At 42.2% G+C, this 22024-nt stretch overlaps 1 protein-coding gene across 1 annotated transcript; it reads right to left on the reverse strand.

Moving 5' to 3' along the window:
- Window positions 1-814: 814 nt before the first annotated feature.
- Window positions 815-11630, reverse strand: RBM24 (RNA binding motif protein 24). The gene is made up of 4 exons (XM_054381542.1): window positions 11463-11630; window positions 10786-10909; window positions 9661-9715; window positions 815-2921 (listed from the first exon to the last, which is right to left on the reverse strand). Exons 1-4 carry the CDS (start codon window positions 11628-11630, stop codon window positions 2576-2578), a joined length of 693 nt encoding a protein of 230 aa, XP_054237517.1. The 3' UTR covers window positions 815-2575.
- Between the last annotated feature and the right edge of the window lie 10394 nt (window positions 11631-22024).

The raw sequence follows: 22024 nt of genomic DNA on the forward strand, positions 1-22024 counted from the left end.
TGGGGACAACTATAGAGTCCTTCATCTCAGTCACACTAACTCTCTACATACCCCAGGACCTAACAGACTTGGCAGAAGCTCTGTTGAAAAGCACATGGGAGGCTTGGGACAGGCTGAACAAGAGTGAGGGGTAAACTCTGGCAGCAGTGAAAGTGCATCAAAAGTCAACAGAAGCACAGACGGCAGATCCAGGGAATTATTAGACTCATTAGACTAGTGGGTCCAGGCCTGTGTCTCCCAGTACATGAAACTTGAATGACTCCATTGAAAGGCCAACAGTATGGCTGAAGTTTGTAGCATGAGAGGTTGAGGCACTGGGGTTTGTTCAGCCTATACAAGAGAACAGCAGCTTTCCAGTTCCTAGGAAGAGATAACCAAGATGATAGGGCTGGGCTTTCTGCCAAAGAATGAGACGAAGGGCATAAACTAACAGGGGAGTTTCTGGCTAGATAGAAAGGAAAAAAATTGACACCATGGGGACAATCAAGTAGTGGAATAGATTACCCAGAGGGCTTGTGCAGTCTCCACATGGAGGATTTTAAGACCTGACTTGACAAAGCTGTAAGCAACCTGGGACCTCCCAAAGTCCCTTCCACTCTGAATAACAACTCTCAGGATGCATCTTCTCTGTGGGGTTCCTCCAAGTAATACAGGTCATATCAGTCTATGTATTTAAAGTCAGTGCATATGCTGCTATTCATCCCACAGACCAGGAAAATTCCATAGAAGGTTGCCCTCCTGGTTGTAACTAAACAAGATCTAAGACAATTTGAGCAAGAACAGCACTAGACGGAATGCAACAACATTTTTTTATTGTTTTAATACGAGTGAATAGATGAAGAGATCTGAAATTTCATAAAGCAGTATACATACTGAATAAATAATATGCACAGGAGAGTCATGTCTACATTGTAACACTGGCTAGTATTCAGAATAGTTAAAATAAATCCAGTGATAGTGGATAAAATCCATAAAAATGCTATCCTGTCTTCCCTTGTATGAAATTGTTCAAGTATAAAAAAATCCAATACAGTGTAAAATATTAAATTCCATTTCAGTCAAGAATAGAAATTGCAAGTATTGTAGTTTCACAGGACAATGTAAAGCAGCATTTCCTAGCAAAGGGAAAAATAGTCAGTCTACATACAAATGAGTGAGAAAACGGCACTAACATATTTGAGAGGTCTATATGAAAACCTAGGAGAAGGAAACAGAATGAACTAGCAATATTTTATGTAAAAACCTAAAAAGTGTTAATTTAAGAATACCCTCATACAGTGCACATACTGAATTTAAATAAATCCAAGTCAACATCCTTAGTTAATTAGGTTAATATTTAATATGCTACATCTAAGCCTACTAAATAATTTATGCCATGAGATGAATACATAATTTTACAGTGTCACATCTAAAGTCGCTTTCTTTAGAGCGCAGCATAGTAAAACTTTCAAAATAAATATTTCTTTTTAAATAGCATAACAATTAAGGCACAGTATAGATCACATACCATTAACCCTTCAAGAACTGCAGTTTTGGTAACAAAAGTCGCCTTGTGTACTGTATGTTGGCTAATAAATATTTTAAATATCATCCTGAAATAGGTATTAAAATTGTACAAATGGTTTCGGAAAAGAAAATTCCCTTAAAACAGTTCTTAAAGGTTTTAGTTCATTAAGCTTGTTCCTGCCTTTATTCACAAGTTAGGAATAGATGCAATAAATAGAAAGAGAAGGCTGTTGTAGTAAAGGGCTGATCCTATTTTAGAATCAGAATAGCTGACACCAGCAGTTAAAGTTTCCCAAAAGTGAAACAGGATGGGGCGAGGGATTAGGATGTGACAAGCTCATCACATGAGCACGAGTGATGTATTCTGTCCAGAACTGTCTGTGTTATTGATTGTCTCTACAGCTGTTGCACCCCTTACTTCCACATCACTTGCTCCATAGTTCCACTCATCCAGAGGACAGAGAAGAAAATAACTTTGGTGCCTGTCCGCCATCTTACTAGGTGGCCATCTTCCTTGGGTTGTTCGATGCCCATTAGTGAGACAGTGAGAAGGTACTATCTCACGAAGACAACTTCTGAAAGCTAGAAAGAACAATCAGTGCTTTAAGCTTGTTTCCTCTTAAAATGGATAAAGGTTACATATTGCTGACTCAGTTCTTTTCCCTGGTTCAAACTTTTCAAATACCCTTTTCTTAGTTGTAAAAGGCAGTTTTTGCTTCCCTGATACTGTAGAAAGTACATCTTTGCTTTTTTTTTGGTTCTTGTTTGTTTGAAAATATGAAGTCCCATTGCTACTCCTGCCACTCTTTCATGACAGTACAGTATTTTTTCCTCCCGCATTTTCTTCTGGTTTGATACTTGAAACTAGACATGCTGCACTACCCCTCCCCTCTAACAACATGATTTGGATGCATATGTATGAAGACTGTGGAATAAAAATCCTTAGTTTTGCCATAGCCTCGCTTTCCTTAAAGCTCCTCAGTTAATATCAATTGTCTCTGATTAACTACTTATACTGGAAGGCTGAAAGAGGAAGAGAAAGAGCGAGCTTCCCTCAGGAGTCCATCTGCTATTGCATACGGTCTGTCTGCAGCTGTTGGGGCTGGTACTGGCCAAAAGCAGCAGCGGCTGCAGCGGCCGTCCCAGGCGCCGCTGCGGTGAGGGGCTGCTGCACCGCATAGCCATAGCCCCCCGCCGCCACGTACCCGGCAGCAGTGGCCGGCGAGGCTGCGTATGGGTACTGCTCATAGGCTGCCGCGGCAGCAGCAGCAGCAGCAGCCGAGTACTGGGCGTAGGCAGCTCCGGTGTAATCGATGTAGGGTGTAGTGGAAGCGGCGGCTGCCGCGGGCTGGACGTGGGGGATTACCACTCCCGGCTGCACAAAAGCCTGTGGATAGACATAGTGAGCAGGTATCCTGTTGAAAGATGGGAGAGGCAGTTAGAGTCAGTACGCAAGTCAGCACCAAAGTGTCACATCCAGACTCCGAACTAAAACAAACTCAATTTAGTTGTTGTTATGTGCATAGGGTTGCCACAATAACTAGACTTAATGGACCAATTATCAGTTCACTGGCCTGAAGAGAGGCATCGCTCCAAAGCACAGCATTATAGCTGAGTTAAATAGGAGCATTTAAGGTTTAATACTGTTAAAATCTTTAGAAGGACCAGGATTGCTGATGTGCGTTTTAAGACAACTCTGAAAGAGTAAGCTTGATTATTCCATCTAGAAAATTGTGGTATTTATTTCTCAAATCACCTGTATTTTTATTACCCTGCTTCTCACTTAACCACTCAACTCTTAGTAAAATTATTTCCTGCAATACTTCTATTATTAGTAACTTAACAGTTTGACAGCATCACTATAAGGAGCTTGATAATAGCCAGTAAGACAACAAAAGAGTTGAACTTTGACTTTATGTAAAGTCTTCTCAGGGAGTGGGGGCAGAGTGTATTGTGGCAACCCTACTCAAGTTGCTATGCAGACTCAGCACACATTAATTTCTCTGCAACCTCAGTCACCCTTATTAAAAATAAGAAAAAAAAACCAACAACACAGGCGACAAAGGAGTTTAAATAAAGTTCACAAGTGTGGTAAACACAGCAAGAATCACACTTTCCAAACGAACGATAGTGCAGCTCACTCTGTCACAAGAGGCCATTGAGGGGAAGCTACATAGATGCTATTAAAATCCATAACAGTGACTCCTAAGTACATGTGCATCACACTTTTGTAAAACTTTGTAAGGACACAAGGGTCAAACCTGTTTGATTATCAGGCCACTGATGTCCTGTTTTGTGCCAGCTTGTTTATTTCTATGCAAGACATACAGCATGGAGTTTTTGGGAGGTGGGGATAGGATTAAGTCTAAACAGATTTGGTGCTTAACAAAAGCAAAAAAAACAAATTTACAGCTTAAGAAATAACCATTCTAAACAGATCAGTGCACACATTTTCCCATTGTCTCCAATTCACAAAATGTGCTTCCTTGGCTTGTTTACTTAGCCCATCAGCTTTGCAAGTTGATTATATCATTGTCTTAGCACAGAAGTGTATGTACAAGTTCATATCAAAGTTGTATTTTATCTTATAATATGATTTTAAAAAATAATATACTTAGTATAATTTTCATTTAAATTCGTAACCCTGTCTTGCCTCTGGATTTCCTCAGAGAAGTCCTTCATACATTCAATGCCTTTCCAGTCAGTGAATTGTTATAAATCCATGAAAAACTGCTTCTGCAGATTTACTATTTCATACTGAACTTTACTTTTCCAGATAGCTCTAAAGACTGCACCAACCTTTTAGCATACTGTGAGCAAGAATATGAATTGCAGCAGTAAAAAGTGTCCTCATTTCTCTGAATTCAGGATTTAATGGAAAGGGTTGTTTTGTTTAATTTTTAAAATAACTTCCAAATTGACTTAAGTGGTCAATAAGGAAACATTTCAATCAGAAAGGCCACTGTCAACTAGATTCACAGCAAAACAGATTAAAGTAAGTGACAGGCAGGCTTTAGGACAGCCTAGTTTGTAAGAAAAAGAGAATTCAGTTGCTTGAACAGGAATATTAGCAGAGAAAAATGTTCAGCTGCTGTGTTTAAGATGTGAACACCACAATCACAAAAACCCAACATATCAATGAAATTGATTTCCTACTGTGTGAAGGGAGGAGGGGGGGGAAATGACAAGTAAGGATTGGGAAGGTAAAGAAAACATAAACCAAAACCATCAGTTGGGTTTTTAACACTCACCGAATTTATGAAGTGATTAGCCAGAAGTGCATTTGAAGCATACTTAAGCTGGCTCTGTGCATTTAAATACACATTATTACCTGAGCTCTCCACACAAAATGGATGAGCATCAACAAGCAGTTTGTGTGGGTCACCAGTCAAATACCATCCTAGTAAATATAAACACCACCTTTTGTAAGTACTAAGGAAAGAGGTATAAATCCAAATTGGAAGTCACCGAGGGCCTCTTCAGCATCCTGTCTGTTTAACATCACATCAGAGAAATCTTTAACATGCACTATTTATGAAAAAAATTAATTCTAACAGAAGATACAGTAAGCAAGGTTGTCTAGGTACTAGTGTTGACCTGAACTGATGTCACTTCACTTGGATTGATTTTACTAAGATTTTCTGAAGATACTAGGGGACACTGCCATATCCTCAAACGAGACAGAAAGATACATGTGCTCCCATTTAAACTCTTGTGACTTGTTTTATTTAAGCCAAGAAACTAACAGGTGGTGAAGTTATGAAACATTATCTGTTTGCCACATCTTACCCTACAATAAACACAAACCCTGTGCAGGCTCCTCACCACCATACCATTTCACACATGATGATTGACGGCATAAGCTGCAGCAAGGCTATTTTTGATCATCTGTCATGCTACAACTGTTTTGAGTCGAGTAAAATGGCTTTATATGGCCAAAGTAAATTTCTACCTACTGCTGAGGCCAGCACATGTAGATCTCAGCCATTCAGAACCCAACTGCTTTTAATGCTCTGCCGGGTCAAAAGCTGAAAAAGCAATTCCTAGTTACGCTGGATATCCTTAGTATCCTTAATTTTAAACAAAAGCTACTGCTTCACTTTTGAGAGTAAGAGTGTGAGAATTATACATGCTTAAGCTTTCTTTCTGGCAGTGGTTTTTATTTTGGAACCTGTATTTACTGTTTCACACTTTAACATTTAACTTCAGCAACTATAGCTTTGGGACATTCAAAATTGAATGAAATACACTCCTGCCATGTGCCTTAAGGCCTTAATTGCTCTTATAAAAGAAGATCTGTGTTTAACTAAGACCTCAAAAATAATCCTGTAAGCAGTAATAAAGTGAAAGCTAATTGTCTCAAAGGAAAGATTTTCTAGACTAATGCAGAGAGTTGCATCATGCAGAAATTCAGCAGCAGTAGCATGTCATTGACATTCAATTCTTGTGAAAGCAGGTATTTAACTTTGAACAAAAGGTTTTGCATAGCATCATCTCGTTGTGTAAGCACAATTAAAGAGTAGGTATTCACCAATGTAGAGCCTTCCTCATAGCAGAAATTGGTTATGAAAACATCAAGATACACAAGACCCTTAATATGCTCCCTGTGCCTGACACCACTGAGAGGACATGTGGCATTCTGCAGGTTAATTTCCAGCTTCATTCCCTCTCTCCAGATTATCCATAGTCTGGAGTTATTATACAGGTCTTTTGATCGTAAACTCAACATAGGGCTTTCCCTTCTCTCCTAAGAAAGGCAGAATTGCTTCACTCTGGGAAGGTAAAACTGAGCAGGGAATTATCAACTATGTGATAACCATAGAATTGTTTTGGTTGGAAGAGACCTTTAAGATCATTAGATGCAACTGATAATGACCTTTGATTTTAATTCTGGTCTTAATAAAAGCAGTGGGAATATTCTCATTTTGATCAGGGTACCAGCTTTAGACAGAAAATAAAGGGGAAAAAATCTCTCCCAACAGAACAAGTCACATCCTACACCAGTACCTCTATATAACCCTGTATCTTCACATCAGCATTAAAGTAAAATTTGCATACTCAAAATGAGAAAAGCTATCTTAGGAGGCAAAGTCATCTTCCCCCTCCATAAATTCCTATTGAATTCAGAGATAATATTTTAATAAACAATCCTGAAAGCACGTATAAATAACCAGGCCTGTGATCCAACAGCTTTCTATGAAACACACGAACAGTCGGATGCTAAATGTAAAGAGCATGGAGGAATGTTATTTGGAGGATGAATTGATCTCTGTAGCACTGAATAAAGAAGAATTCCCAGCATTTTACTTGCTTCATGCATTGAAGCTGATCTAGTTTCTGGCTTCCTCCACCACAATAATCATAGACTCATAGAATGCACGGAGTTGGAAGGGACCTCTAGAGGTCAGCTAGTCCAACTCCCCTGCATAAGCAGGGGACATCCCCAAATCGATCAGGTTGCTTAAAGCCCCATCAAGCCTGACCTTGAACATCTCCGGGAACAGGGCCTCCATCACCACCCTGGGCAACCTCTTCCAGTGTTCCATACCCTCATAAAAAATCACTTCTTCCTAAACGTCCAATCTAAATCTACCCTTCTCTAGTTTAAAACATTTCCTCCCTGTCCTAGGGCTACCTGCCCTTATAAAATAGTCCCCACATCAGCTCAATGTTGTACTCAACTCAGAATATGGTCCTTCTGCATCTTCACAGTAAAAGTAATGGAATGTAATCCAATTATTTTCAGTTTCTTGTTTGATATGTGGGGATCCATATCTAAACACTGCTGATCATATCCGAACATGGCAGCACCTCACTAATTTGCACTCTGGTAGGAAAAAAAAGAAAAAACACAACACATCTTGGAGCCTTGGTGTATGATTCAGCAGTGTTTGCAGTGAATCACCACCATGGTCCATTTTACACAGCGTGTCAGAGAAATGCACTTTTAGAAAGTGTTACTGCCCAGGAGGCCTTAAGGTGACCATGTAGGTCAGCACAATTCATGTAACATCCTCTGAGAGTGTACTCTTCAGTAAAAGTAAATTCAAATAAGCACTGAAACAATTCTTCTTACTCTCAAGCAATATAGGATGTGAGGATATTCATTCATCCCAATAAATGCTGTTCTTCTCAATATGAACCAGGTTCTTTAGAAAAGATACAGCTCATTGGAAATTTTGGGGAGGAAGCAGGATTAGTAATCTCCTTTGTTGTCACACAGTAAAAGAAAGGCAACAGCCAAGGATTAAAAATGACCAATTTCATATATAACTAACCCTGTGACTGATATTTCTTTTCTTAGGATTTATGTACATTGCATTAGAAATAAAACCTTATTCTGCCTGCTGCAAGGATTTCCCTGACCTGAACGCAATTTACATCATCTGTTGTTGCCTCCGGGTAAGGAAAGCAAGAAATACCCCTCCCTTTTAGCAACATATTGCTGCAGGTTTTCCTTTTCTGTGGTGCTCAGCAAGTTAAGTCTCTCCATGGCTGATCCCGTGGTGGTCCACTGGTTCCTCTTTGCAACGAGTGCTTTAACAGCTCTGCAGACAACATGCTCCACCTCCCGCCTACCTTAGTGCAGGCATCCTATACTGACTGCTGCATATACACTGTCGTCTCCTCACACTTCAAAGGAGTCAAACAAAATACACTAGAGGATAATCATAAGAAGAAAAAAGGACAAAAAGTTTTCCACAACCTCCCCACAACTCTCTGAAGAATCAGCATTTGCTTTTAAAAGTACATGAAGTTTCTAGGAAAGCTTTTATCCTACAGTTTTGAGGGCAGGAACTGTTTCCTTCCACTTTGGTAAATCAAACTACCAAGAAGCTGTTACTTCTTACAGATAGGTACAATACTATGAAGCTATTCTAGCCAAATAAACCAAATACCTTTGTGACACATTCTCCCTGTCTTATTAACTTACTCATTAGCAAAATGCAACTTAATTGGCAAAATGCATTATGTTGCAATGAGTTTCTCAGTCAGTGTGCATTAGTGAAGTGACACTGTATGGAAAGTTTAAGCAGACTTCACCTCCTGATTATACACCTAGAAGAAGCAAGAGTTAGATCCTCTTAAGAACAGTGTCCTCAAGGAAGGGAAAGATGTGCTACGTATTAATGACAGGCTGAAGAAATAAAAAGTATCTCAAATTAGAAAGCCCAAATGGACGCACATTGTTAATAAGGAGCTCCACACCCCTCCCAAGAACAAATCCCACTCCCCTCAAAAAACTGAACATGCAAGCAATACGTTGATTCACTTAAAAATCAAGAAGTCACACAATTTAGCACTCACTACAAAATATGGTTAAAAAAGTCACAGGCTACAGCTTGAAAGCAAGGAAAAAAAAGTCCCTTTGCTCCCCATGGCAAAGTCACTCCTCAGTAACAAAACCACAATTAAAAAGACACCCCCCCCCAAAAAAAAAAAAAACCAAAAACAAACCAAACAAACAAAAAAAAACCCCCAAAACCAACTTTCACTACAGCTCTTTCAATTAAATAAAAGCACACAGTTTAGCTATCAACACCACTTCATTACTGTAATAAATCAATAAATAAAGAAAAGCACACGGAGGTCTATTTACTATATGAAAAAAACATACATGCATCGTTAATCACCATTTTAGCTTGTTTGTGTTTGAGTCTACTGGTTACAGAGTTTAATTCCAAACAGAACTATTCCACCTCTTATCATCATATCCTTCTGATCAGTTATCTTAACTGTAAACGATCCCTGTCAGATTAGAAAGAGATAAATAACATTGAGTCAAGCTGAAAAAAAAAAAAAGAGAAATGGGGCACAGCAATTTTGCATCAACTCATACCTCCTGGTTTTATTACAGGGTCATACGGGACTCGACCGCTTAGGAGGCCAGAACATGTCCCACACAACTTGACTCAACTGCGGCATTTAGAACATGACCGACAAGGTGAGCGCATTTACAGGTAGATATTTACAAGTCTGATGACTTCAGCATTGCTGCAAGGTTTATAAGGCTGCTACCGCAAGAGGCCTTCAAAGATCATAATTTTTCTTTCCTTTTTTGAAAAAAAAAAAAAAAAACAAAACACCAAAACAAAAAAGCAACACCATATATAGGTTTTTCCTCCCCTGTTTGAGGTCCCACTGAACACTTACCCAAAAGGCCTCTGTATGAGAGCTGGATGAAGCTGCTGGACACCAAAGGCAAAACCTAACAACAGAAACACATTGCATGCTCTGTATGGGTGTTCTTTTGGCCGCTTATTTATGCTATATACACACAGGCACACACACAGAGTGACAACCCTCACTAACAGCCTCCAGTGATGATACCTGACAGGCTGTAGAAACAAAAACTAGAAAGCAAAATGTATCAATCCATATTCAATACACACATATATGTGCACAGAGAAAGTACAACACATGCTTCCCTAGAGATATTTAGAAGAATTACTTTCTTCAAACAACAAATACAAGGTTTTCATTCATGTTTTATTTCATGCTCCATTCTGGTCCCTAACTTTAGTCTCTGAAGGGCTCATTGGAAGGTACGTTCCACTCATCAGTGCAACCATGTACTTTCTCCAGTCATTCAAGCCATTTCTACTCATAATGACAGCTAGGAAGCAAAATCCTAACTTCCCTTCTGTTCTTCAAGCACCCAAGCATAAATCCATTCTTTCCTCGGTGGGCACAATTACTGGCACAAGTGTTCCTCAGGTTAAACAAGAAGGAATTCAGAGCAGCCTCCTTTAGAGCACAAGCATGCACACTGTGCTCCTATTGTCTTACTGCCAAGAAGCAGTTTGCAAAGTGGCTAGGACATCAGATGGGTTCAGATGTGGTCTTAGGAAGAGCCGTTTCAAGTCTGCATAATAGCTCCCATCTGTCCGAGGCGTTTGCATTAAGATACTGTTTGTATTAATGAGACCGCACACACTGGAAGAGATTCATTCCTAGGCCAATCTTTCCTTGCAATGATACTGTAAATGGTCAGCGCCACCACATTCCCAGCAGCAGGAATAACCAATGAAGCGTCTGAGCTGTGGAGGTCTTCTGGGGAACGACGGATACTGTACCTTTTGGCTTTTAAGTAGGGCACGTGTACAAAACAGCCAGAAAAGTTACTACATGATGCAGTTAGCACCCAAACCGAAAACATATCCAAACAGTAAGCGTACTCAAGAGAAGTGCAGGGCAGCACTACCTGTTTCAAAGTTTTACTCTCTTCAGAAAGTTCAGCTTACAGAGAGAGAAAAGCCGTACAGGGCCACTCCTCACCTGGCTGCATTATCCGTGGCTTGGCCCCCAAGTACGCCAGGTTCACGTTGGCTTTCCTGCCATCGATGATGGGGTTGGGGTCCTTACAAGCCCTTTCAGCAGCAGCTCTGTCAGCCATGGTGACCTTAACGGGCGATGCTGAGTGTTAGATCCCTTTCCGCGGGGAAGAAGAAGCCTCTCGCCCACTGCAGCCACCCAAGCTGACCACGCGTGCAGCACTGGCGGACGGTGCAGCCTGGGTGGTGAGAGGCCTCCGCTCCGACCCCCCAACCTCCCGCCGGGCCGAGCGGAGCGGCCGCGCCGGGGAGCGGGGAGGGCGGAGGGCACGGGGCAAGCTCCACCGCCGGCAGATAACCCCCGGCGCGGCCGTATCAGGGAGCAACAGGCGCGCCGGCAGCGCGGCGAGAAATTCAGCAATTCGCCCTCGATCTCCTTTTTCAGTAATTCCACCACCTCCCACCGTCATCATCCCCCACCCCTCCCGCCTCTTTCCAAACGGAGAGGAAAAAAAATTATAAGGGAGAAAAGCAAGAAGCCGAAGTGTCCGACACCACCTCCTGTCCCACGGGGCTGCCTCGCTCCTCACAGTGACCTCCGCATAAGTTTCTCGGCACTATCCACGCCGCAGGCCACCTGTCCCGGACATCCCCATCCCCCCGCCGCGCCCCGGCACTTACAAAGCCGTATCCCCGGGACTTGCCCGTCTGCCGATCGGTGATGACCACCGCCTCCTCGATGTCCCCGAAGACCTCGAAGTACTTGCGCAGGCTGGAGTCGGTGGTGTGGTAGGGCAAGCCCCCGACGAAGATCTTGGTGTACGTCGTGTCCTTCTGCGTCGTGTGCATCTTCCGCCCGGCCCTGCGCGCCGCGCCGCGCTCTGCACCCACGCGTGGCCGCTGGGGCGTGCGGGTCCTGCGCGGCGAGACCCGCTGCCAGAGTCAGCCCTGCTCGCTCGCTCTTTTTTATGTAGTTTTTTCCCCCTCCTCTCTGCACCCCCCTAGATTCCCCCCCTCCCCGCCACCCAGTTACAATGCAATTCCCTTTTGCCTTTGCAAACCCAGTTTCCTCCTTCAAGAGCGGAGCCCCGCAGCCTCGGGAGGTTTTGAGGTAGGTACCGGCAAAAGGCGGAGGGGAGGCCGGGCAGCAGCCAGCCTGGCGGCCGCAGCGCCAAAAACGAGCAGATGCAGCAGCTGGAAGAGAAGCGCTGGGCCTGGGCGCTAACAACTGAGTGGCCTCCCCCCCGCTAAAAGCCACCGGGTCGGGCACTCGCGGTTCCTCCTCCTCCTCCTCACAGGGGCGGGGACGGCGGTGGGGCGGACCCCATGCTCGGCCGCGGCACCGCCGGGGCTGGCACGCAGCTGTTCGCAACAGCTGGATGCCCCCTTCCCCAGTGCGACGGGAGCTGGTCCTTGGAGCCGCCAGGCAAAGGGGCTTTACCAGAAGAGTCTTGCGGGGAGCTCGGTGCCCTCCGACGCAGATTTGACCCGGGTTTGTGCACATAGAAAGTGCTGGGAGGCTAAGGGTCTTGTGGGATCACCACGGCGTGGGCAGAGAGAGAGCTGACGGGGAGCTGGCGGTCCTCAAATGCTTCAATCCCTCCCCGAAGGCTTGTGGTGAAACCTCAGCCACCCTCACATACCTCTCTTCCCGGTCTAGGAAAGCTGTCGTGCCACAGCACTTTCATTATTATTATTGTAGTGGTGATGGTGGTTGTGGTTCTTGTTATTGGTTTGGACAGGGGATGAAAAAAAAATTGTGAAGCTGCTTCCCTTGTTTTTTTCTCTTGCTGCCTGTGCCCAGTGCTGGGAATGGGAAGGATGAAGAGGAACAAAATGGAACGTCTGTGTGACATGGAGAGGCAGAGGACTGTGGGAGTTGGGGGGAAGGGAGACTCACAGAGACAGGAAGGATGGGAGAAAGGTTAAAGATTGGGGAAACCAGATGTACACATGTGCATAGACTTCTGAACTGTTCCCTTGTGGTCCCAAAGTCTTTATATGTACTACTGTCTCTCTTTCCTCTTTTTCCTACTTTCTTCTGTCTGTTAGACTTTTTCCTGGGAAGTCCTTTTTTCCCTTAGAAGAAAAAGCAATGCATCAGTTGCAGGAGGGATTTTCTCAAAGCATTTCAACCCCTCCAGCACCAAATGTTAGCCATAATAACAACACTTATCCCTAAACTTAGGCCCTGCCTGGTCCATATCTATCCTTGCCCCATTTAGTTTTTCAACACTTGTTGACCTAGTTCTAATGGTCTGTACAATACTAGGCCATGCTGTAACTAAACCCTACCTGATTCTTCAGACTTAAATAATTTGGCTTAATATGTTAGGAGTAACTCAGATTGAAGCCTAGCAACCCTGGTAGAACCCAGATATAAATGTAGCTTTTCAGCTCAAGCTATGACAAGCTCTTAACCTTGGCCTGAATCCAGTTTGGCCAGCTAACCCTGCCTCAAAATTTCTCCCAGCATGGCTCTTGTGTTGATCTGGATTATTGTGTTAAACCTGCCACTCCATCTGCTTCTACTGCAAGGCCTAATCTTAACCTTAGACTGTGGTCTAATGACCTGAACTGAAATACTAACCCCAAAAAAGGTCTTGGTGTTCAGTAAAGCACTGCAGCACACAAACTACTTAGGATTAGATTTAACTTCTTAGCCGCTTGTGGGCCTAAGAGAAGAACTTCACCTAAAACCAAACAGCCCATCCCATTTCCTTTCCTCTGCTGTGCCCAGCATTCCTGTGTGTCTTGTGGAAACTGCAGGAACGGTGAATTAGCCTAATTTTGCAGTCATTACACAAGCTCCTGTATTAAAAAATTTCTTGCCAGAAAAGCAACACTTGGCTATCCCAGAACTAATTGCAGATGTACTTAAGATTTTTCCTCTTTCAGTCCAAGTCTAAGATTGATGACTGTGGCAAACCTAAAACCTAACCTTTTTGGTCTAACAGCAACAGTGGGTCTTCCAGGATCCAGAAACAAAACTTAACTTTACACATCTGTGTTCCAACAAAGGACAAACTTCTTGTGTTTAGGTAGAGCTCATCAGGCAGCCCTTGCTCTAGTCTGAGTCCTTCTGTCACAAATCCAAACACAACCACAGTACCATCATTAACTTGAGGTCCAGGGTGTATTTCTTAATAAGAAAGTCTCACAATTTATTTCCCTCAGAGGTCCTTAATCTGCTTACTATTTTTTGCAGCCTTTACAGGTTCCTGTAATGAACAAGCCCTATCTGGTCCTTCTCTTTTAAGGCACAAACCTGATTCCAAGAAAATGTAGCCTTAAAGGCAGTGCCCACAGCAACAAACTTAACTTACACTACAACACTACCTTCATGTTACAGGCCTACATATCCTACAAGAACTGAAAACAGATCTGCATCCCAAATGGTTGTCCATTAGATCTTTCTGTGGGACAAACCTCATCCTATCTCAGCTGCACCTACAGGATTCACATCTGACATCTACCGTTAGCATTCCTTGCCTTTCTTTTCCTAACCTTCGGCTGAACCCTTAACTGTTGTCGGTACCACAGCCATTGCAAAACTCGATCATCCTGGATCCACAATTCTCTCATCTCATTTCTCTCACACCATATCAGAATCTTCTATCTAAAAGAGGTGACACTGCTGTCTGTGAGTATCCTGTGCAATCTCACTAGTACTGTGCCCCTTGTCTGATATTCCCTAGAACATTAAGATGATGACACAATTCTCCTCTAGTTCTCTCTCAGACCTGAGATCTGTCCCGAATTTAAACACTAACTGAGCCTTAATGCAAGAATTGTTTCTTCTATGAGCTAAAGTACGGACAGGACAGTTTCTAGACTACTCTGGAAGGCTAACACATCCTCTTTTCTAAAGCCAGAAGCAACCCTGGCCATTAACAGATCAAAATACATCCTGCACACTATGCTACAACCATTATACTACTGGATTAGCATCTTCAATTTAAGATGGTGATCTCAATAAAATTCAAGAATAAATACAGTTCCCCACCCTGTTCTTCCCCCTAACCCAATTGTATCACTGAGATTATCACAGGAAGAGAATCCATGATGCTGAAGGGTAACCTCTCAAAACTCAGTTTTACCTTTCATCCCTTCCAGCATCAGACCTCTTTCCATTTTAGTGGTCCTGACAGAGTCTAGGATACAATTTTCCAGCCTGAGGATTTCCCAGCAATCTTAACCTAGATCCCAGATCCCTTTGCCATTCTGCAGCTAACTTTAGGCCGTTCAATCCATGCCATTTGCATGGCATACCCACTGAAAAATAAACACAGGCCTCCCACTCACTGTTGGATGGATAATCTTTCCTATCAAATTTGGGCTGATTCGGTGCTACCAGCACCTTTCTATATATAGCCTCAGCAGCCTTCAGAAATAAAAATACTTTCCCAGTCTTAATCACTTTAACTCTAGGTTTACTCAAAGAGAAGTGACCTCTATCACATGGAAATTAATTAAAGGCCATTTGAAGACTTTAGTGTTCATTGTATGCTTCTCTCTTAAGCTGTATGTTAGCTCTAAATTTCAGGCTAGTCTTAACCCAGAGGAGGTGACCACAAACAGCCTGGGAGGGTAGTTCTTTCGGGTAACATCCATTTTGGATGTGTTCTAGCCTTGATTTGCGATTGGGTCTTTGTTCTAGGGGTAGGGTGCAGTGCCGCTTGAAGAGCAGGGTTCATCTGTGGAACCTGTAGGTATTACAGGAAACTGGATGAATTCTGAGATGAGGCTAGAGTTAGTTGCTGGTTGAATGTGTTTACCTGGCTGTGTTGGAGTCATGACTAAGTTTGGAGTCAGACTAATAGATTTGAAGATTTAAAGACATGCATCTGTTGTGCTGCAGTGAGGTCGTGGGCAATTTCACCAGTGTCAGTGTCCCAGTTGCTTGAGATAATACATATTTTGTGTTTGGGGATGGGTCAGCAGGATGGCTTACTCCCTGGGGTCTGGTTGTGGGGCTTAGGGATGCAAGCGTGCTAGAAAGAAATTGATTGCTGTATCCTGCAAATTTTGCAGTAGTTATGTTACTGGTGAAACCAGTTCAGGCAAGCGGAGAGAACATGTAGAAGGAGGGGTGGGTATGCAGGACATTCCTGGGAGAGAAGTGAAACTGGGGCTCCTCAACCCAGAGAAAGATTTGGAAATTGAGCCTAGGTCACCACATTCTGGTAAGTACCACAAGCAGCAGACCACTGTAAAATGTGCAGAAAACACTGGTCCCATAAGCAGCTGTTTCACCTCAACATGAGGAAAAACTTCTTTACAGCGAGGGTGACAGAGCACTGGAGTGGACTGCCCAGAGAGGCTGTGGAGTCTCCTCTGGAGGCTTTGAAAACCAATCTGGATGCATTCCTGTGCGGAGTACCCTAGGTGATCCTGCTTTGGCGGGGGAGTTGGACTCAATAATCTTTGGAGGTCCCTTTCAAACTTTAATGTTCTATGATTCTGTGATTCTATTTTGACATTTTCAAGTTCTCAGTTTTGAATCAAAGTAGAATGCAGGCATCTAAGTTCTGTGCACTCTTTGTTATCATGGTGAGTCTCTCCCAGGTATGTGGACGCTATTGCTGAAGGCTGCTGCAGTTGACAATTACCTTCTATGTAGTTTTAATGGGTCTTAAAAATACAACTGAAGCTATATATTAAGAAGTGATCTAATTCTTCTGGAACCTAGTAACATGACTTAACAGGATGAAGCCCCAAAAGCTACCAGTGACAGTTAATTTGTTTTACTCAGAAATTTTGGGGTTTTTTTGCTGTCAAAGTAAGATAGACCAGACAACTTGCCAGCTTACCAAATGTTACCACTCACCGGTATCAGCATGACTGTAATATCATGCTTTTTATTTATTTATGAGCACCATATGCCTGTCCTGTTGGGAACCAGTGGATGTTATGTGTTCATTCATCAGCTTTCTGAAAACAACAAAGCCCCCTGATTACGTTGCACAGCGTTCATTATTGCTACTGCTTCATTTCAGTAAATATCAGTGGTCTTTGGAACGTTCAGTGCAGCATCAATTAAACGCAGTTGGAATTTTTCTATATACATACATTTTATTTGCTGACACCATCATTAAAATGCCTAGGGCCTAAAACTCCATGGTTTTTAGGCAGGGCTGAAAAGAAAGTAATTTTTTCTGTTAACCTGGTAAGACCATCAGTTTGGCCAGTGAACTTTATATTTCTGCCACAGTTATATCATGCCATAGCTCCCTGAAAGCATTAAGCTGATAACATTAGGCACAGATTTGTGTGGTAATCTGTTCACCTCCACCAAGTATATCCTAGTATAGAGAGGAGCAGAATGTCCAACCTCTGCTCTGCTCAGTGTGTGTTACATGGGCAATAGTTGCATAAAGTAGCGCAGTATGTAGTACACTCACATTCTTAAACATACCACAATGTGAGAAACTCAGAAACCTCATCCTCTTCTCACTGCTCTTGTTTACATACAATCTTTATCTATGGTTAGCTCCTGAATTGCCAATTTCTGCTAAAAATTTCCTATTTGGAGAAGCTTCTACTGCCTATCTGCTAGTAGTGTCCCCCCATTAGAAGAGATTTCATCATAGGATTTTTTTCCCCTAAAATCTGTTAATCTTATTGTTCCAAAGTCCTTTTTGCTGTGGTATCTGAGCATTAATCCTTATGATCTTCCACTGTTGTAACCTCTTTATTCCCAATTTCACCATATGTAGACCATCAAAGTTAGTTTCTATATGATAAGAATATTCTTCCCTTTAAAGGACAGTGGAAGAGGTGACACAGATTTTGAGTGATTCAGCAAACAAAATTCAAAGCTTGTGAAATCGCAGATGCAAGACACAGTGCCTATATATAGGAAAGTAATTGGCATGTCAGGTGAAGCAAGGGTGAATGACAAGTGTACCCAGAAGGTTGAATGCATTCATAAAGGTTACAGTGAACACATGATGTTGGTGGGGGAAACACATGTAAAGGAGTGGTAGAAAAAAATACAAAGGAAAAGGGTTTATGAATACCAAATCATGAGTGCTATATTGAATAGTGCTTCCCAGTGCTGGAACAGGTCAGAAGGTAGAACGAAGCTAGTTGTCCAAAGTTGTCCTATGATGCTTTAATGGAGGGAGTGCTGACACCAGAATCTGAACCTGCAAAATCACAAAGCTCCCACACCCACCATGTGACACACTGAGAATCAGGAGAACAGTGATTCTTAATGTCGACAACAAGCAAGGCAGTCGTGCAGGGGTAGGAATGAACATGGATTTGCAGATTATCTAAAACTTAGAAATTGGAGTGTGAAACACCAGGCTCTCATACTTACCTCTGCTGGTCACAGACAACTAAAAGACACACATCTAACAAATCTGCAAAATCCCATTGATGTTGACTTGTGTGGTGTAACAGGTGGAAGACTTTATGCTAAGCACACTTCCTGTGCATCTTTAAAGTGTTGCATCCCCACCCCTATTGTGATACCTGATGGGAAAACTAGTGCTTAACCGTATACTGAGCTGAGCCTGCTGAACCATATGCTGCTGAGCCATATGCTGGACTGCTATACATAATTCCACATCATTCATTGCTTGCTTGTATTTTGTATGCAAAAGAAGTCCTGGTACAAAGAATATTGTTGAGAAGAAATTCTCAGCCTGTCTAAATTGGTGGATCACTGCTAAAAGCAAAGAAACCAAACCAAATTACATCAGGTTACATCTGGCCTTCAGTAAATATGAGCAGGAAGAAGAGAAACTAAAATATGTAGATGTTGGTGAAAGACAAAGCCACTAAAACCTACTCTGTTATTATTACGAGAGATTAAGCTGACAGTTGACAAGCTGCACGCTAGACATCAGCCTCATAGAACAGTGCACATCTGTTAGCAGAATTAGGTTAGTAGAAAAGAAGTAAGACATGGGTAAGTGGATAAAAATGCAGGGAACTCATTCAAAGACACATCAGCCCTCCAGTTCTTAAGCCACGTTGGAGGACTGCTACTACTACTGGGGAAAGTCTTTAGTGAGCAGCTAATTACCTGTCACATGAATATCCTAGCACTGCAGCTCTGTATTCAGGAATTGCATTCTCTGTGGCCTCTCAGCTTTCCAGAGGAGTGACCTGCATTTTGCTGTCAGAAGGCTGAAAGGTTCTGATTTATGGCTGATTCATTTGCCTAGTTCAACCCAAAGCTTTTTTTTTTTTTTTTAAAGGACTTAGTTCTTCTTGCATTGCTTACACTGCAGAAAATGAGTTTGTGAACAGCTTGGCTTTCTGCTAAATGCTGAGGCAATTAAAAGAAAGTCCAAAAGATTCCCTTGCCTACTTTTCATTCAGAGAAAAAGGGAGAGTTCAGTGTTCCTCAGTCCTCACCCAGGGATGTGTCTGTTAATCCCAGCATGAGCAGAGAATCATAGCATCATGGAATCATAGAATAGTTTGGGTTGGAAGGGACCTTAAAAATCCATCTAGTTTTAACCTCCCTGCAGTGAGCAGGGCATCTTCCACTAGACCATATTGCTCAAAGCCCCATCCAACCTAGCCTTGGACAATTCCAGGGATGGGGTATCAGTAACTTTTCTGGGCAGCCTGCTCCAGTGTCTCACCATGCTTCATAGTGAAGAAAGGGGGGTAGAGGGAGAATTGCTCCACAGAACTGTCCTCTCCTTTCCCTTGAAGGAGTCTGGGACACGAAGGCATGTAGAGGAAGAGAGGATGGATTAAGTTTGTGCTCTGTCTCCTTCACCCGGCATCCTTTGCTAGGGCTGTGGAGGAGTTCTTCATGTTGTGACTCAGACACTCAGACTAAAGTTTGAGGCTTCCTTTGCAAGTGCTGAAGAGAGCATTTTGGAGGGAAGACGGACCTTAGCCAGAGGTCATATCATTTACATGCTGTTCTCTTTCAGGATAGTATATTGCCAGTGTCACCCTTAATGTGCTGGTGAGTTGTGTTGTAGGAGTGTGTAGCTTGTTTATAGTTCAGTCATGTTTTCTTATCTAAAGATATCAGCTGTTGCTGTCAAGTATTTTTAGTCTGAGCTTCTTTATATCCAGTTTACTTTGCAGCCTTGGTTTCCTCAACTAAAAATAGCTCTAAGACAACAATAGCTTTTAAGGTGATTCCATTTTTTGGATTAGGTGTGATTTGTTAAAAAAAGGCAACAGGTGACAGTATTTTGGTGCCTTCATTCCAGAAAGTTCTTGGAGAGATTTACTAGCCTGTACTGAATCTCACCACCTGCTGCTGTGCTACAGCTAGCCCTCTACTGTCAAACAACTTTCCTCTTCTTCAAGGAGTGTCGGAGCAGATTATCTTTTCTGTGAGAGATTTTTTTTTTTCTGGCTGGGATATTTTCCTCTTTTTTTTTTTTTTTTGGAGGTAGAAGAACTAGGTTAAAATTTGGCCTGAACACTAAAGTGAAACAAACTTCCAGCTGAGAAAGATCATGGAGGCTTCCTTCACGCCTCTCCAAAAGGTCATGATCTCTGTAATGTGTTCTCTTAGTAAGGTGACACCTGCAGCTGTACAGCACTTCTTCCATCTTCCTGTGATATCTAAACAGAAGTGATTCAGAAGGGAGGAGCTTTGCCTGTGATGAATCACCATTGCTTTCTCTTTCTATCCTATGAATTTGAAAGTCAAATTCAGTTAAAAATTCCTTCTAACCTGGGGGCTATAGCATTAAAACAAGGCAGCAGGCTGTAGAGTTTTTGTTTGTTTGTTTTGTAGTGCAAGTGGAAATTTGAGCATGTTGCTACTGGAGCAGTGGGAGTTTCATCAGTGCAATATCTATGCACACATTGCTGCGACCCAGTAAGGTAGTGTGAGGGCTTTAAGCATTCTCTGTTGGAAAAGACACGATACAAAGAAGTGAAAAACTCCTTTTGACTTTCTAATGAGAATAAAAATAGTACTGGTTGCTGGTTTGTGATATTTGTCCCTTAGTCTTAAGTTTCACAGTTCATCTGAGGTGTGAGGTTATGAAGTGGGACACAGAAAACGTGTCATGCTCTAATGCCTCCATTTTCACCTCTGGAAAGGACCTTTGGTAAGACACTACAGCTGTGAGCATATTAGCAGTTAGTGCTGCTGAAAAGGTATCACATTGCCCTTTGGATAGCCACATACAGGCATAAAATCCAATTTAATTCTATGAAGAACCCTCATGGCTTTGCAAAATGGATCCAGTCAATGTGAAATAAAATTTTGTGTTAATTTTATATAAGGCTTAGGTATAGCAATTGGTTTTTCTAAGATGCAAAATGTAGCTAGTCCCTTCAGTCCTAATATGTGGATCCTGCCTACCCTTTTAGCATTTACCAAAGTCTATTAATTTTCACTGAAGTTTTTACCAACTATTGCTTTTTACAAGTAGAGTCTGAGCAATAATTTTTCTGGCATTGGATCATTTTACAAAGATCTCTTAAGGGGTTTAGCAAGGTCAGGTAAGCAAGAATTAGTCTATTTGCTGACCTATATCTTGCACATTACCTTCCCACTGGGAGCTGGAAGTGCCTTGCAGTGCACTATCTCCCTAGGGAATTTGGAATACAGTAAGAAATACTGGATCTGCTGCAGTGTGTCTGGGACCTTGGTGAGGTCTGTGCAGAACTGACTTGCTGTCTGATCTGTACATGTTCTGCCATTTAAATAAGCCTGGACTAGGCAGGGTTGCTTCACTTCAAAGTACAGTAGTAATTTAGGGGCCTAGAATGCAATAGCATTAAATCAGAACGATGAGAAGAAAATGGATTCCTGCATGCTGATAAACAGGATTTTGCCACACTGGGTTGCCAGCTACTGTCATACTCAGACTGCCAGGCATTCCATATTGAAAGCAGTGTGTATTAAATGAAGTAAGGAGGAAAAAAACACCACCATTTTATTAAAGCATAATACTTTTAACCTCCCTGGGAAAACTCTCAGTCATTTCAGCCTATCAGCTATTTCCTTGGTATTTATTTTTCTCTCTTCATCTTTGAAACTCAGTAAGGAAATAAAATACCAACATAAATAAATGAAGAAGATGGTTTCTCAACACCAACGAGCTAGACAAAAGAAACAGAACACTGGAGAATGTTTATTTATTCATGATAGCTTCATGAATGCCATACTTTGGAGGGAATAGGAGATTTTTGTTCATGTTTGACTCTCAAGCATGTTAATCAAGTTTTATTAAAATGGGAGTGGGAGACAGTTAGCTTGGGGAAAAAAAAGTAGAGAAGCTAAGTGCAATCAGATT

This window comes from Indicator indicator, chromosome 6, assembly GCF_027791375.1.
Source record: "Indicator indicator isolate 239-I01 chromosome 6, UM_Iind_1.1, whole genome shotgun sequence".
NCBI classification, from domain to species: Eukaryota; Metazoa; Chordata; class Aves; order Piciformes; family Indicatoridae; genus Indicator; species Indicator indicator.

What these genes read in the sequence shown, in the direction of transcription:
- RBM24 (XM_054381542.1), bottom strand. Translation starts at nt 11,630, where the DNA reads ATGCACACGACGCAGAAGGACACGACGTACACCAAGATCTTCGTCGGG. An exon ending in AGTCCCGGGGATACGGCTTT is followed by an intron (nt 10,910 to 11,462) that starts GTAAGTGCCGGG and finishes TCGCCCGTTAAG; the next exon opens with GTCACCATGGCTGACAGAGC. An exon ending in CTCATACAGAGGCCTTTTGG is followed by an intron (nt 2,922 to 9,660) that starts GTAAGTGTTCAG and finishes ATCTTTCAACAG; the next exon opens with GATACCTGCTCACTATGTCT.